Raw genomic sequence first — 18,258 nt, forward strand, 5'->3', positions numbered from 1 at the left:
AGAAGCCATATCACTGCTCACAGTGTGGGAAGAGTTTTACTCAGCAGAGTCATCTCCAAAAACACCAACGCAGTCATACAGGAGAGAAGCCTTATCACTGCTCACAGTGTGGGAAGAGTTTTACTCGTCAGAGTCATCTCCAACAAGACCAGCCCATTCACAAAGGAGAGAAACCATATCACTGCTCGCAGTGTGGGAAGTGTTTTACACACCAGAGTGCTCTCCAAACACACCACGGCATTCACACAGGACAGAAGCCGTATCACTGCTCACAGTGTGTTAAGAGTTTTACTCGTCAAGGACATCTCCAACAACACCAGCGCATTCACACAGGAGAGAAACCATATCTCTGCTCACAGCGTGGAAAGAGTTTTACTCGTCAGAGTCATCTCCAACAACACCAGAGCATTCACACAGGAGAGAAGACCTTTCACTGCTCACAGTGTGGAAAGAGTTTTACTTGCCAGAGTGCTCTCCAACAACACCAGCACATTCACACAGGAGAGAAGCTGTATCACTGCTCAGACTGTGGGAAGAGTTTTACGCGCCAGAGTGCTCTCCAACAACACCAGCACATTAACACAGGAGAGAAGCTGTTTCACTGCTCACAGTGTGGAAAGAGTTTTACTCGCCAGAGTGCTCTCCAACAACACCAGCACATTCACACAGGAGAGAAGCCGTATCACTGTTCAGAGTGTGGGAAGAGTTTTACTCGCCAGAGTGCTCTCCAACAACACCAGCGCATTAACACAGGAGAGAATCCGTATCACTGCTCACAGTGTGGAAGGAGTTTTACTCGCCAGAGTGCTCTCCAACAACAGTAGCGCATTCACACAGGAGAGAAGCCGTATCACTGCTCACATTGTGGAAGGAGTTTTACTCATCAGAGTCATCTCCAACAACACCAGCGCATTCACACAGGAGAGAAACCATATCTCTGCTCACAGTGTGGGAAGTGTTTTACTCACCAGAGTGCTCTCGAAACACACCAGCGCATTCACTCGGTAGAGAAACCATATTGCTGCTCACAGTGTGGGAAGAGTTTTACTCGTCAGAGTCATCTCCAACATCACCAGCGCATTCACACAGGAGAGAAACCATATCTCTGCTCACAGTGTGGAAAGAGTTTTACTCATCAGACTCATCTCCACCAACACCAGCTCATTCAACCAGGAGAGAAGCCATTTCACTGCTCACAGTGTGGAAGGAGTTTTACTCGCCCGAGTGCTCTCCAACAACACCAACGCATTCACACAGGAGAGAAGCCGTATCACTGCTCACAGTGTGGAAAGAGTTTTACTCGTCAGAGTGCTCTCCAACAACACCAGCGCATTCACACTGGAGAGAAACCGTATCGCTGCTCACAGTGTGGGAAGAGTTTTACTCACCAGAGTGCTCTCCAAATACACAAGCGCATTCACACAGGAGAGAAGCCGTATCACTGCTCACAGTGTGGAAAGAGTTTTACTCGTCAGGGTCATCTCCAACAACACCAGCGCATTTACACAGGAGAGAAACCATATCGCTGCTCACAGTGTGGGAAGTGTTTTACACACCAGAGTATTCTCCAAACACACCAGGGCATTCACACAGGAGAGAAACCATATCTCTGCTCACAGTGTGGAAGGAGTTTTACTCATCAGACTCATCTCCAACAACACCAGCTCATTCACACAGGAGAGAAACCATATCGCTGCTCACAGTGTGGGAAGTGTTTTACACACCAGAGTACTCTCCAAACACACCAGGGCATTCACACAGGAGTGAAGACGTTTCACTGCTCACAGTGTGGAAATAGTTTTACTCGACAGGGTGCTCTCCAAACACACCAGGGCATTCACACAGGAGAGAAGCCGTATCACTGCTCACAGTGTGGAAAGAGTTTTACTCGTCAGAGTCATCTCCAACATCACCAGCGCATTCACACAGGAGAGAAACCATATCTCTGCTCACAGTGTGGAAAGAGTTTTACCCGTCAGAGTCATCTCCAACATCACCAGCACATTCACACAGGAGAGAAACCATATCTCTGCTCACAGTGTGGAAGGAGTTTTACTCATCAGACTCATCTCCAACAACACCAGCTCATTCACACAGGAGAGAAGCCGTATCACTGCTCACAGTGTGTAAAGAGTTTTACTCGTCAGAGTCATCTCCAAACACACCAGAGCATTCACACAGGAGTGAAGACGTTTCACTGCTGACAGTGTGGAAATAGTTTTACTCGACAGGGTGCTCTCCAAAAACACCAGCGCTTTCACACAGGAGAGAAGCTGTATCACTGCTCACAGTGTGGAAAGAGTTTTACTCTGCAGAGTGCTCTCCAAACACACCAGAGCATTCACACAGGAAAGAAGCTTTATCACTGCTCACAGTGTGGGAAGAGTTTTACTCAGAAGAGTCATCTCCAATAACACCAACGCAGTCATACAGGAGAGAAGCCGTATCACTGCTCACAGTGTGGGAATAGTTTTACTCGTCAGAGTCATCTCCAACATCACCAGCGCATTCGCACAGGAGAGAAGCCGTATCACTGCCCACAGTGTGGAAAGAGTTTTACTCATCAGAGTCATCTCCAACAACACCAGCGCATTCACACAAGAGAGAAACCGTATCACTGCTCACAGTGTGGAAAGTGTTTTACTCAGCAGAGTCATCATCAAACTCACCAGTTCATTCACACAGGAGAGAAACCATATCGCTGCTCACAGTGTGGGAAGAGTTTTACTCATCAGAGCGCTCTCCAAACACAACATAGCATTCATACAGGACAGAAGCCGTTTCACTTCTCACAGTGTGGAAGGAGTTTTACTCACAAGAGTGCTCTCCAAACACACCCGCGCATTCACACAGGAGAGAAGCCGTATCACTGCTCACAGTGTGGAAGGAGTTTTACTCGCCAGAGTGCTCTCCAACAACACCAGCTCATTCACTCAGCAGAGAAACCATATCGCTGATCACAGTGTGGGAAGAGTTTTACTTACCAGAGTGCTCTCCAACAACACCAACGCATTCACACAGGAGAGAAGCCGTATCACTGCTCACAGTGTGGAAAGAGTTTTACTCGTCAGAGTGTTCTCCAACAAAACCAGCGCATTCACACAGGAGAGAAGCCGTATCACTGCTCACAGTGTGGAAGGAGTTTTACTCGCCAGAGTGCTCTCCAAGAACACCAGTGCATTCACACAGGAGAGAAGCCGTATCACTGCTCACAGTGTGGGAAGAGATTTACTCGTCAGAGTCATCTCCAACAACACCAGCCCATTCAGATAGGAGAGAGAAACCATATTGCTGCTCACAGTGTGGGAAGTGTTTTACACACCAGAGTGCTCTCCAAACACACCAGGGCATTCACACAGGAGAGAAGTCATATCACTACTCACAGTGTGGGAAGTGTTTTACTCATCAGAGTCATCTACAACAACACCAGCGCATTCACACAGGAGAGAAACCGTATCGCTGCTCACAGTGTGGCAAGAGTTTTACTCAGCAGAGTCATCTCCAAAAACACCAACGCATTCATACAGGAGAGAAACCATATCGCTGCTCACAGTGTGGGAAGAGTTTTACTCGTCAGAGTCATCTCCAAACACACCAGCACATTCACACAGGAGAGAAGCCATTTCACTGCTCACAGTGTGGAAGAAGTTTTACTCGCCAGAGTGCTCTCCAACAACACCAGCTCATTCACTCAGCAGAGAAACCATATCGCTGATCACAGTGTGGGAAGAGTTTTACTCAGCAGAGTCATCTCCAAAAACACCAACGCATTCATACAGGAGAGAAGCCGTATCACTGCTTACAGTGTGGGAAGAGTTTTACTCGTCAGAGTCATCTACAACAACACTAGCGCATTCACACAGAAGAGAAACCATATCACTGCTCACAGTGTGGGATGTGTTTTACTCGTCAGAGTCATCTCAAGCAACACAAACGCATTTACACAGGAGAGAATCTGTTTCGCTGCTCACAGTGTGGGAAGAGTTTTACTCGTCAGAGTCATCTCCAAACACACCAGCACATTCACACAGGAGAGAAGCCATTTCACTGCTCACAGTTTGGAAGGAGTTTTACTCACCAGAGTGCTCTCCAACAACACCAGCGCATTCACAAAGGAGAGAAGCCCTTTCGCTGCTCACAGTATGTGAAGAGTTTTACTCATCAGAGTCATCTCCAAGCACACCAGCACATTCACACAGGAGAGAAGCCATTTCACTGCTCACAGTGTGGAAGGAGTTTTACTCGCCCGAGTGCTCTCCAACAACACCAACGCATTCACACAGGAGAGAAGCCGTATCACTGTTCACAGTGTGGAAAGAGTTTTACTCGTCAGAGTGCTCTCCAACAACACCAGCACATTCACACAGGAGAGAAACCGTATCGCTGCTCACAGTGTGGGAAGAGTTTTACTCACCAGTGTGCTCTCCAAATACACGAGCGCATTCACACAGGAGAGAAGCCGTATCACTGCTCACAGTGTGGAAAGAGTTTTACTCACCAGAGTGCTCTCCAAATACACGAGCGCATTCACACAGGAGAGAAGCCGTATCACTGCTCACAGTGTGGAAAGAGTTTTACTCGTCAGAGTCATCTCCAACAACACCAGCGCATTCACACAGGAGAGAAACCGTATCACTGCTCACAGTGTGGGAAGAGTTTTACTCAGCAGAGTGCTCTCCAACTACACCAACGCATTCACACAGGAGAGAAGCCGTATCACTGCTCACTGTGTGGAAAGAGTTTTACTCAGCAGAGTCATCTCCAAAAACACCAGCGCAGTCATATAGGAGAGAAGCCGTATCACTGCTCACAGTATGGAAAGAGTTTTACTCACCAGAGTGATCTCCAAACTCACCAGCGCATTCACACAAGAGAGAAACCGTATCACTGCTCACTGTGTGGAAAGAGTTTTACTCAGCAGAGTGCTCTCCAAAAACACCAGCGCATTCACACAGCAGAGAAACCATATTGCTGCTCACAGTGTGGAAAGAGTTTTACTCAGCAGAGTCTTCTCCAAACACATGAGCGCATTCACACAGCAGAGAAACCATATCGCTGCTCACTGTGTAGAAAGAGTTTTACTCAGCAGAGTGCTCTCCAACTACACCAACGCATTCACACAGGAGAGAAGCCGTATCACTGCTCACAGTGTGGAAAGAGTTTTACTCAGCAGAGTGCTCTCCAAACACACCAGCGCATTCACACAGGAGAGAAACCGTATCACTGCTCACAGTGTGGAAAGAGTTTTACTCGTCAGAGTCATCTCCAACAACACCAGTGCATTCACACAGGAGAGAAGCTGTATCACTGCTCACAGTGTGGAAAGAGTTTTACTCAGCAGAGTGCTCTCCAAACTCACCAGTGCATTCACACAGTAGAGAAACCATATCGCTGCTCACAGTGTGGAAAGTGTTTTACTCAGCAGAGTGCTCTCCAAACACACCAGCGCATTCACACAGGAGAAAAGCCGTATCACTGCTCACAGTGTGGAAAGAGTTTTACTCGTCAGAGTCATCTCCAACAACACCAGCGCATTCACACAGGAGAGAAGCTGTATCACTGCTCACAGTGTGGAAAGTGTTTTACTCTGCAGAGTCTTCTCCAAACACACCAGCGCATTCACACAGGAGAGAAACCATATCACTGCTCACAGTGTGGGAAGTGTTTTACTCCCCAGACTGATCTCCAAACTCACCAGCGCATTCACGCGAGAGAGAAACTGTATCACTGCTCACAGTGTGGAAAGAGTTTTACTCAGCAGAGTGCTCTCCAAAAACACCAGCGCATTCACACAGGAGGGAAGCCGTTTGAATGCTCACAATGTGGGAAGAGTTTTACTCGTCAGGGTCATCTCCAACAACACCAGCGCATTCACACAGGAGAGAAACCATATCGCTGCTCACAGTGTGGGAAGTGTTTTACACACCAGAGTACTCTCCAAACACACCAGGTCATTCACACAGGAGAGAAGCCGTATCACTGCTCACAGTGTGGAAAGAGTTTTACTCGTCAGAGTCATCTCCAACATCACCAGCGCATTCACACAGGAGAGAAACCATATCTCTGCTCACAGTATGGAAAGAGTTTTACTCATCTAGACTCATCTCCAACAACACCAGCTCATTCACACAGGAGAGAAGCCGTATCACTGCTCACAGTGTGGAAAGAGTTTTACTCGTCAGAGTCATCTCCAACATCACCAGCGCATTCACACAGGAGAGAAACCATATAGCTGCTCACAGTGTGGGAAGAGTTTTACTCACCAGAGTGCTCTCCAACAACACCAGCACATTCACACAGGAGAGAAGCCGTATCACTGCTCAGAGTGTGGAAGGAGTTTTACTCGCCAGGGTGCTCTCCAACAACACCAGGACATTCACACAGGAGAGAAGCCGTTTCACTGCTGACAGTGTGGGAAGAGTTTTACTCAGCAGAGTCATCTCCCAACACACCAGAGCTTTCACACAGGAGAGAAACCATATCGCTGCTCACAGTGTGGGAAGAGTTTTACTCATCAGAGTGCTCTCCAAACACACCATAGCATTCAGACAGGAGAGAAGCCGTTTCACTTCTCACAGTGTGGAAGGAGTTTTACTCACCAGAGTGCTCTCCAAACACACCAGCGCATTCACACAGGAGAGAAGCCGTATCACTGCTCACAGTGTGGGAAGAGTTTTACTCGTCAGAGACATCTCCAACAACACCAGCGCATTCACAAAGGAGAGAAACCATATCGCTGCTCACAGTGTGGGAAGTGTTTTACACACCAGAGTGCTCTCCAAACACATCAGGGCATTCACACAGGAGAGAAGCCGTATCACTGCTCACAGTGTGGAAAGAGTTTTACTCGTCAGGGACATCTCCAACAACATCAGCGCATTCACACAGGAGAGAAACCATATCCCTGCTCACAGCGTGGAAAGAGTTTTACTCGTCAGAGTCATCTCCAACAACACCAGAGCATTCACACAGGACAGAAGACCTTTCACTGCACACAGTGTGGAAAGAGTTTTACTCGTCAGAGTAATCTCCAACAACACCAGCGCATTCACACAGGAGAGAAGCCGTTTCACTTCTCACAGTGAGGAAGGAGTTTTACTCACCATAGTGCTCTACAAACACACCAGCGCATTCACACAGGAGAGAAGCCGTATCACTGCTCACAGTGTGGAAAGAGTTTTACTCGTCAGAGTCATCTCCCAACACACCATAGCATTCACACAGGAGAGAAGCCGTTTCACTTCTCACAGTGTGGAAGGAGTTTTACTCACCAGAGTGCTCTCCAAACACACCAGCGCATTCACAAAGGAGAGAAGCCATATCACTGCTCACAGTGTGGGAAGAGTTTTAATCAGCAGAGTCATCTCCAAACACACCAGCGCATTCACTCAGTAGAGAAACCATATCGCTGCTCAGAGTGTGGGAAGAGTTTTACTCATCAGAGTCATCTCCAACAACACCAGTGCATTCACAAAGGAGAGAAACCATTTCGCTGCTCACAGTGTGGGAAGTGTTTTACACACCAGAGTGCTCTCCAAACACACCCGGGCATTCACACAGGAGAGAAGCCGTATCACTGCTCACAGTGTGGAAAGAGTTTTACTCGTCAGGGACATCTCCAACAACACCAGCGCATTCACTCAGGAGAGAAACCAGATCTCTGCTCACAGCGTGGAAAGAGTTTTACTCGTCAGAGTTATCTCCAACAACACCAGCGCATTCACTCAGGAGAGAAACCATATCGCTGCTCACAGTGTGGGAAGTGTTTTACTCACTAGAGTGCTCTCCAAACACACCAGTGCATTCACACAGGAGAGAAGCCGTATCACTGCTCATAGTGTGGAAATAGTTTTACTCGTCAGTCATCTCCAACAACACCAGCGCATTCACACAGGAGAGAAGCCGTATCACTGCTCACAATGTGGGAAGTGTTTTACACACCAGAGTGCTCTCCAAACACACTAGGGCATTCACACAGGAGAGAAGCCGTATCACTGCTCACAGTGTGGAAAGAGTTTTACTCCTCAGAGTCATCTTCAACAACACCAGCGCATTCACACAGGAGAGAAGCCGTTTCACTGCTCACAATGTGGGAACAGTTTTACTCGTCAGAGACATCTCCAACAACACCAGCGCATTCACACAGGAGAGAAACCATATCGCTGCTCACAGTGTGGAAAGAGTTTTACCCTATCAGAGTCATCTCCAACATCACCAGCACATTCACACCGGAGAGAAACCATATCTCTGCTCACAGTGTGGAAAGAGTTTTACTCGTCAGAGTCATCTCCAACAACACCAGCGCATTCACACAGGAGAGAAACCATATCTCTGCTCACAGTGTGGGAAGTGTTTTACTCACCAGAGTGCTCTCGAAACACACCAGCGCATTCACTCGGTAGAGAAACCATATTGCTGCTCACAGTGTGGGAAGAGTTTTACTAGTCAGAGTCAGCTCCAAAAACACCAGCACATTCACACAGGAGGGAAGCCGTTTGAATGCTCACAATGTGGGAAGAGTTTTACTCGTCAGGGTCATCTCCAACAACAAAAGCGCATTCACACAGGAGAGAAACCATATCTCTGCTCACAATGTGGAAAGAGTTTTACTCGTCAGAGTCATCTCTTACAGCACCAGCGCATTCACACAGGAGAGAAACCATATAGCTGCTCACAGTGTTGGAAGAGTTTTACTCATCAGAGTGCTCTCCAAACAGACCATAGCATTCAAACAGGAGAGAAGCTTTTTCATTTCTCACAGTGTGGAAGGAGTTTTACTCACCAGATTGCTCTCCAAACACACCCGCGCATTCACACAGGAGAGAAGCCATATCACTGCTCACAGTGTGGGAAGAGTTTTACTCAGCAGAGTCATCTCCAAAAACACCAACGCAGTCATACAGGAGAGAAGCCTTATCACTGCTCACAGTGTGGGAAGAGTTTTACTCGTCAGAGTCATCTCCAACAAGACCAGCCCATTCACAAAGGAGAGAAACCATATCACTGCTCGCAGTGTGGGAAGTGTTTTACACACCAGAGTGCTCTCCAAACACACCACGGCATTCACACAGGACAGAAGCCGTATCACTGCTCACAGTGTGTTAAGAGTTTTACTCGTCAAGGACATCTCCAACAACACCAGCGCATTCACACAGGAGAGAAACCATATCTCTGCTCACAGCGTGGAAAGAGTTTTACTCGTCAGAGTCATCTCCAACAACACCAGAGCATTCACACAGGAGAGAAGACCTTTCACTGCTCACAGTGTGGAAAGAGTTTTACTTGCCAGAGTGCTCTCCAACAACACCAGCACATTCACACAGGAGAGAAGCTGTATCACTGCTCAGACTGTGGGAAGAGTTTTACGCGCCAGAGTGCTCTCCAACAACACCAGCACATTAACACAGGAGAGAAGCTGTTTCACTGCTCACAGTGTGGAAAGAGTTTTACTCGCCAGAGTGCTCTCCAACAACACCAGCACATTCACACAGGAGAGAAGCCGTATCACTGTTCAGAGTGTGGGAAGAGTTTTACTCGCCAGAGTGCTCTCCAACAACACCAGCGCATTAACACAGGAGAGAATCCGTATCACTGCTCACAGTGTGGAAGGAGTTTTACTCGCCAGAGTGCTCTCCAACAACAGTAGCGCATTCACACAGGAGAGAAGCCGTATCACTGCTCACATTGTGGAAGGAGTTTTACTCATCAGAGTCATCTCCAACAACACCAGCGCATTCACACAGGAGAGAAACCATATCTCTGCTCACAGTGTGGGAAGTGTTTTACTCACCAGAGTGCTCTCGAAACACACCAGCGCATTCACTCGGTAGAGAAACCATATTGCTGCTCACAGTGTGGGAAGAGTTTTACTCGTCAGAGTCATCTCCAACATCACCAGCGCATTCACACAGGAGAGAAACCATATCTCTGCTCACAGTGTGGAAAGAGTTTTACTCATCAGACTCATCTCCACCAACACCAGCTCATTCAACCAGGAGAGAAGCCATTTCACTGCTCACAGTGTGGAAGGAGTTTTACTCGCCCGAGTGCTCTCCAACAACACCAACGCATTCACACAGGAGAGAAGCCGTATCACTGCTCACAGTGTGGAAAGAGTTTTACTCGTCAGAGTGCTCTCCAACAACACCAGCGCATTCACACTGGAGAGAAACCGTATCGCTGCTCACAGTGTGGGAAGAGTTTTACTCACCAGAGTGCTCTCCAAATACACAAGCGCATTCACACAGGAGAGAAGCCGTATCACTGCTCACAGTGTGGAAAGAGTTTTACTCGTCAGGGTCATCTCCAACAACACCAGCGCATTTACACAGGAGAGAAACCATATCGCTGCTCACAGTGTGGGAAGTGTTTTACACACCAGAGTATTCTCCAAACACACCAGGGCATTCACACAGGAGAGAAACCATATCTCTGCTCACAGTGTGGAAGGAGTTTTACTCATCAGACTCATCTCCAACAACACCAGCTCATTCACACAGGAGAGAAACCATATCGCTGCTCACAGTGTGGGAAGTGTTTTACACACCAGAGTACTCTCCAAACACACCAGGGCATTCACACAGGAGTGAAGACGTTTCACTGCTCACAGTGTGGAAATAGTTTTACTCGACAGGGTGCTCTCCAAACACACCAGGGCATTCACACAGGAGAGAAGCCGTATCACTGCTCACAGTGTGGAAAGAGTTTTACTCGTCAGAGTCATCTCCAACATCACCAGCGCATTCACACAGGAGAGAAACCATATCTCTGCTCACAGTGTGGAAAGAGTTTTACCCGTCAGAGTCATCTCCAACATCACCAGCACATTCACACAGGAGAGAAACCATATCTCTGCTCACAGTGTGGAAGGAGTTTTACTCATCAGACTCATCTCCAACAACACCAGCTCATTCACACAGGAGAGAAGCCGTATCACTGCTCACAGTGTGTAAAGAGTTTTACTCGTCAGAGTCATCTCCAAACACACCAGAGCATTCACACAGGAGTGAAGACGTTTCACTGCTGACAGTGTGGAAATAGTTTTACTCGACAGGGTGCTCTCCAAAAACACCAGCGCTTTCACACAGGAGAGAAGCTGTATCACTGCTCACAGTGTGGAAAGAGTTTTACTCTGCAGAGTGCTCTCCAAACACACCAGAGCATTCACACAGGAAAGAAGCTTTATCACTGCTCACAGTGTGGGAAGAGTTTTACTCAGAAGAGTCATCTCCAATAACACCAACGCAGTCATACAGGAGAGAAGCCGTATCACTGCTCACAGTGTGGGAATAGTTTTACTCGTCAGAGTCATCTCCAACATCACCAGCGCATTCGCACAGGAGAGAAGCCGTATCACTGCCCACAGTGTGGAAAGAGTTTTACTCATCAGAGTCATCTCCAACAACACCAGCGCATTCACACAAGAGAGAAACCGTATCACTGCTCACAGTGTGGAAAGTGTTTTACTCAGCAGAGTCATCATCAAACTCACCAGTTCATTCACACAGGAGAGAAACCATATCGCTGCTCACAGTGTGGGAAGAGTTTTACTCATCAGAGCGCTCTCCAAACACAACATAGCATTCATACAGGACAGAAGCCGTTTCACTTCTCACAGTGTGGAAGGAGTTTTACTCACAAGAGTGCTCTCCAAACACACCCGCGCATTCACACAGGAGAGAAGCCGTATCACTGCTCACAGTGTGGAAGGAGTTTTACTCGCCAGAGTGCTCTCCAACAACACCAGCTCATTCACTCAGCAGAGAAACCATATCGCTGATCACAGTGTGGGAAGAGTTTTACTTACCAGAGTGCTCTCCAACAACACCAACGCATTCACACAGGAGAGAAGCCGTATCACTGCTCACAGTGTGGAAAGAGTTTTACTCGTCAGAGTGTTCTCCAACAAAACCAGCGCATTCACACAGGAGAGAAGCCGTATCACTGCTCACAGTGTGGAAGGAGTTTTACTCGCCAGAGTGCTCTCCAAGAACACCAGTGCATTCACACAGGAGAGAAGCCGTATCACTGCTCACAGTGTGGGAAGAGATTTACTCGTCAGAGTCATCTCCAACAACACCAGCCCATTCAGATAGGAGAGAGAAACCATATTGCTGCTCACAGTGTGGGAAGTGTTTTACACACCAGAGTGCTCTCCAAACACACCAGGGCATTCACACAGGAGAGAAGTCATATCACTACTCACAGTGTGGGAAGTGTTTTACTCATCAGAGTCATCTACAACAACACCAGCGCATTCACACAGGAGAGAAACCGTATCGCTGCTCACAGTGTGGCAAGAGTTTTACTCAGCAGAGTCATCTCCAAAAACACCAACGCATTCATACAGGAGAGAAACCATATCGCTGCTCACAGTGTGGGAAGAGTTTTACTCGTCAGAGTCATCTCCAAACACACCAGCACATTCACACAGGAGAGAAGCCATTTCACTGCTCACAGTGTGGAAGAAGTTTTACTCGCCAGAGTGCTCTCCAACAACACCAGCTCATTCACTCAGCAGAGAAACCATATCGCTGATCACAGTGTGGGAAGAGTTTTACTCAGCAGAGTCATCTCCAAAAACACCAACGCATTCATACAGGAGAGAAGCCGTATCACTGCTTACAGTGTGGGAAGAGTTTTACTCGTCAGAGTCATCTACAACAACACTAGCGCATTCACACAGAAGAGAAACCATATCACTGCTCACAGTGTGGGATGTGTTTTACTCGTCAGAGTCATCTCAAGCAACACAAACGCATTTACACAGGAGAGAATCTGTTTCGCTGCTCACAGTGTGGGAAGAGTTTTACTCGTCAGAGTCATCTCCAAACACACCAGCACATTCACACAGGAGAGAAGCCATTTCACTGCTCACAGTTTGGAAGGAGTTTTACTCACCAGAGTGCTCTCCAACAACACCAGCGCATTCACAAAGGAGAGAAGCCCTTTCGCTGCTCACAGTATGTGAAGAGTTTTACTCATCAGAGTCATCTCCAAGCACACCAGCACATTCACACAGGAGAGAAGCCATTTCACTGCTCACAGTGTGGAAGGAGTTTTACTCGCCCGAGTGCTCTCCAACAACACCAACGCATTCACACAGGAGAGAAGCCGTATCACTGTTCACAGTGTGGAAAGAGTTTTACTCGTCAGAGTGCTCTCCAACAACACCAGCACATTCACACAGGAGAGAAACCGTATCGCTGCTCACAGTGTGGGAAGAGTTTTACTCACCAGTGTGCTCTCCAAATACACGAGCGCATTCACACAGGAGAGAAGCCGTATCACTGCTCACAGTGTGGAAAGAGTTTTACTCACCAGAGTGCTCTCCAAATACACGAGCGCATTCACACAGGAGAGAAGCCGTATCACTGCTCACAGTGTGGAAAGAGTTTTACTCGTCAGAGTCATCTCCAACAACACCAGCGCATTCACACAGGAGAGAAACCGTATCACTGCTCACAGTGTGGGAAGAGTTTTACTCAGCAGAGTGCTCTCCAACTACACCAACGCATTCACACAGGAGAGAAGCCGTATCACTGCTCACTGTGTGGAAAGAGTTTTACTCAGCAGAGTCATCTCCAAAAACACCAGCGCAGTCATATAGGAGAGAAGCCGTATCACTGCTCACAGTATGGAAAGAGTTTTACTCACCAGAGTGATCTCCAAACTCACCAGCGCATTCACACAAGAGAGAAACCGTATCACTGCTCACTGTGTGGAAAGAGTTTTACTCAGCAGAGTGCTCTCCAAAAACACCAGCGCATTCACACAGCAGAGAAACCATATTGCTGCTCACAGTGTGGAAAGAGTTTTACTCAGCAGAGTCTTCTCCAAACACATGAGCGCATTCACACAGCAGAGAAACCATATCGCTGCTCACTGTGTAGAAAGAGTTTTACTCAGCAGAGTGCTCTCCAACTACACCAACGCATTCACACAGGAGAGAAGCCGTATCACTGCTCACAGTGTGGAAAGAGTTTTACTCAGCAGAGTGCTCTCCAAACACACCAGCGCATTCACACAGGAGAGAAACCGTATCACTGCTCACAGTGTGGAAAGAGTTTTACTCGTCAGAGTCATCTCCAACAACACCAGTGCATTCACACAGGAGAGAAGCTGTATCACTGCTCACAGTGTGGAAAGAGTTTTACTCAGCAGAGTGCTCTCCAAACTCACCAGTGCATTCACACAGTAGAGAAACCATATCGCTGCTCACAGTGTGGAAAGTGTTTTACTCAGCAGAGTGCTCTCCAAACACACCAGCGCATTCACACAGGAGAAAAGCCGTATCACTGCTCACAGTGTGGAAAGAGTTTTACTCGTCAGAGTCATCTCCAACAACACCAGCGCATTCACACAGGAGAGAAGCTGTATCACTGCTCACAGTGTGGAAAGTGTTTTACTCTGCAGAGTCTTCTCCAAACACACCAGCGCATTCACACAGGAGAGAAACCATATCACTGCTCACAGTGTGGGAAGTGTTTTACTCCCCAGACTGATCTCCAAACTCACCAGCGCATTCACGCGAGAGAGAAACTGTATCACTGCTCACAGTGTGGAAAGAGTTTTACTCAGCAGAGTGCTCTCCAAAAACACCAGCGCATTCACACAGGAGAGAAGCCGTATCGCTGCTGGCCTTTTGCTAACTTCATTCATCATTTTAGTACATTTCATTCCTTTGAAAGCTGAGAAACTGGGTTCAGCTGAGACGTTTACAGGCCCAAAGTTCAATGACCTCTAGAGGTCAACAGAGGTCAGATAGAGCTCGGCATATTGCAGATTTGAATTCGGCACACCCAAATTGACAAAATAAGACTGTTTGCCGACTTTGTCTCAAAAATGCCTTTGGGTGTCACAATTCCGGATTTTCGTACCAGTCTAAGCCGCTTTGTCCTGTTCTACAGGGTCACAGGCAAGCTGGAGCCTATCCCAGCTGACTACGGGCAAAAGGTGGGGTACACCCTGGACAAGTCGCCAGGTCATCACAGGGCTGACACAGTGTTTTGTTTTGCTCATGGTGCGTGGCCGAGATAGTGGGTGGAGTTCACTAGGTTGCACGCGGCAAATGAAATTGAATACAATGCAACGCAAGAAAATGAGTGATAGGGAGGTCTTACCTGGTTGGTATGCAGGGCAAATTTAACTGTTGTGACGCGAGCCAATGAGATCTGAAGCTGCCGATTTGGCATCCAATTGGAGCTGCACATGCGCTTTAAACCAGCGTGAGATCCAAAGTTTTAGTATAGCGTTTCATGGAGACAGCAGTACACCACTGGTAAGTCATCTCTCCTTCATTCATTCAAGCTGCGGTTTTAAATTGTATTTTTGGCCTTAATCCACTGTTTTAGTCCACTGGGTGAAATCCACTGTTTGTAAGCTTGGCGCTGGTCGCGGTATCTGATTTGATCTGACGTTTGCGTTGACAATGAATTAGTTTACTGATAATTGCATTTATGGCTTTGTGCTCTTGGTTGCATGGATAAGTATTATTTGTGGACTTGTCTTGTGTAAATGTAGTGTGTAAATATAGTGTTAAACTTACTGCTAATGGCTATGATGTTTAGTAACACAAATGGTTTAATGCAATGTTGAATGTTATGGCTATGTGTTATGTTGCTAACTGCTATGTTGTGCTAACTGTGCTATGCTGTTTATTTACATTGCTAACTGCTAGGCTGTGCTAACTCTGCTATGCTATGTGGTTTATTTGCAATGCTAAACTTGTGTGGCTAGAGTTAAAGAGCAAGGCTGTTGTTGTATTGTGGCCTTTTCCTTATTCAGTTAAATGTGCATTTACTGATTAATATGTTGACATTAGAGACATGTAGTATAATGCGATTTACATTTAACTGTAATATTTATAATTCTGGGTACATATTTTCATCTTTAGCCTATTGCTATATATGTTTGTGTACTCTGAGGTTGTTGTTTAGTGGACTTGGCTTTCACTTACATCATGGCCTTATGGCCTCTTGTGTTTATAGGTTAATAACCTAAAGATTGTGGAACTAAACCTTGAATTCAACTAAAGAAATGTGGAAATGAACTTGAATTCAGCTAATGAAAGTGTGAAACCACTAAAGAAAATGTGGAACTAAACTTGAATTGAAAAGGAATAAAGAACCACAAAGAGTTATTATGATCTACTGCATCTTGATGCCCCCTTTCAGTGGGATAACCAAACAGTTATTAACCAAGGTGCACCACCAAGTAAACCACCAAGCCATCTAGTCAACCTGTTAAGAAGAAGAGGAAGAGGAAAAGCCCTCTGTTAAGCTCCACTTCTTCATATAGCAAAATGGAGTCGACTGAAATTGTGGCCCTAAAGGTAAAGCGGGCCTCTGCACACGCAGCATTGACAAAAAGGAGTAACAAGCTCTCTCTCACTATTGACATTATTGAAAAAGGAGCACTCATTGAAGAAATCCGTGCACTTAGTGGTGACTTCGGCAAGGTGCATGACATCAGCCTAGAGCTCCTGGAGGCCTTAGCAGAGGTGGATGGTGCTGAAGGAGAGGCAGCGAGAGTCAAAGCAAAAACAGAGCAATGCCTTTCTGCCTACACTGAAACCATCCAGCTGGCCAGAGAAACCCTGTGGACCAAGTTTGCTCAGCCAGAAATCGAGCTCTATGCTGAAGCCACAGAAGAGAGATGTAAAGTGGTGGAAGCCACAAATATCCAAGACCTGCTGGAGCATGATTATGAAGCCCTACGTGACGGCCTACTTGAAATGATACATGAGCTAGAGCAGAAGGTGCTTGCATGGGAGCGCATTGTCTCGGACAAGGTCACCCACCATAAGCAGCGTCTCTTCAAGCTCAGGAACAGAGCACGGGACTGGGAGCTTGGCTGGAAGATATCAAGCCGCACACCCAAGTGAGAACCAAGCAGATCTGATGTGCAGAAAACACTCAGCCAACCCACCACCCCAGCAGCCTTACCATCACCTAGCCCGCCTACCATCTTAAAACCACAAATCAGTCTGGAGAGAACACGGCTACCTGTCTTCTCAGGAGACATGACCGATTACTATCGGTGGAAGGCTGAGTGGGCAGAATTGGAGCTATTGGGCAACCCACTAAGGACTGCTGCAGTCACTCGATTCCACCTGTTGGCAAGCCTGAGTGAAAAGAGACCTTGTCTTGTCTAGTTGTGCCACAGATGATGAGATGTTCAGACGCCTCGATAACCGCTTTGGGAATAAAGCGAGGATCGTCCTGAAGATTGCTGAGGAAATCGAAGGCCTACCCCCTGTGAAGGGAAATGACCCTCGGAAAGCGATCGAGTTAATCCAGGCCGTGGAGCAGGCCCTGAGCAATCTGGTGATCTTGGGGGAAGAGGACGTATTAAAAAACCGCCTCGTTGCACAGTCATTGGAGAGAAAGTTGCCCAGCTCGTTAAAAGGAAAATGGATTGAGCATAAGGCAGAGCCACTGAATGAATTCAGCCCGCAAAACCACTTTGACTGTCTACTGAAGTTCCTCCAGAAACAGGAGGCTATGCTGGAGGAGTTGGACCAGTTAGATGACAGCCTCAGAGAAGGCAACTCCTCAGCAAAATCACCGGTGGACAAGTCAGCCAAAAAGGCATTCTCCAAAGCCACCTCAGGCCAAAGGGGGTCAAAGTTACAGGCAGGCTCATGCACAGCTTGCTCTGAAAAGACCCATGCCGGTAGACTTTTTGCATGTGCCTCGTTTAGAGGGATGGATCTTCATACAAAGAAAAGTCATCTCAACTCGCACGGGCTGTGCTGTCAGTGTCTTGGCTCTCACATGCAAAGTGCTTGCAACAACAAAAAGTTCATCTGCACCAAAGCAGACTGCCGATCCGATGAGCCTGACCACTACCTACTCTGTCCCCGAGTCATGCCTCTGGAAAGTGCCAAGAGGAGGACAAATAGCAAAGGCCTCGGTCTCGCTAGTCGGCAAGAAAAACTCCTGGCAAAGGTCGCTCCTGAATTGAGGCAGGAATTCAGAAATGCCTTTTCAAATAAGACCTATGCCATAACCTGTGCTGCTGGAAATGGACCAGTGGAGTATCCGGTAGTGATGATGCTGCTGGAGGTCACAACCAACTCAGGCCAGCTCATAGGCACCTTGATAGATCTCGCCTCCAACACAAATTACATCACCCATGGCGCCGCTCAGCGGCTCGGACTGAATGGTGAGAGCATTCAACTGATAGTTCATGGTGTCGGAGGAATGACCAAGAAGGTCAGAACAAAGAGGTATACCCTCTGCCTGAGAGTGAGGA

The 18,258-nt window shown here is 47.4% G+C and overlaps 1 protein-coding gene and 1 pseudogene across 1 annotated transcript; both read left to right on the forward strand.

Annotated features, from left to right (window-relative positions):
- Window positions 1-524: 524 nt before the first annotated feature.
- On the forward strand, window positions 525-7,950 carry LOC132866571 (zinc finger protein 208-like; annotated as a pseudogene).
- Window positions 7,951-8,890: 940 nt separating this feature from the next.
- On the forward strand, window positions 8,891-14,628 carry LOC132866596 (zinc finger protein 208-like; the record flags this gene model as incomplete). Its single annotated transcript, XM_060899401.1, is given in 4 exon segments — window positions 8,891-9,966; window positions 10,051-10,333; window positions 12,169-12,486; window positions 12,988-14,628. Coding segments are annotated over 4 exon segments (3,318 nt in total), but the record flags the coding sequence as incomplete, so codon positions are not given.
- Between the last annotated feature and the right edge of the window lie 3,630 nt (window positions 14,629-18,258).

Source organism: Neoarius graeffei, chromosome 18 (genome assembly GCF_027579695.1).
Source record: "Neoarius graeffei isolate fNeoGra1 chromosome 18, fNeoGra1.pri, whole genome shotgun sequence".
Lineage (NCBI taxonomy): Eukaryota > Metazoa > Chordata > Actinopteri > Siluriformes > Ariidae > Neoarius > Neoarius graeffei.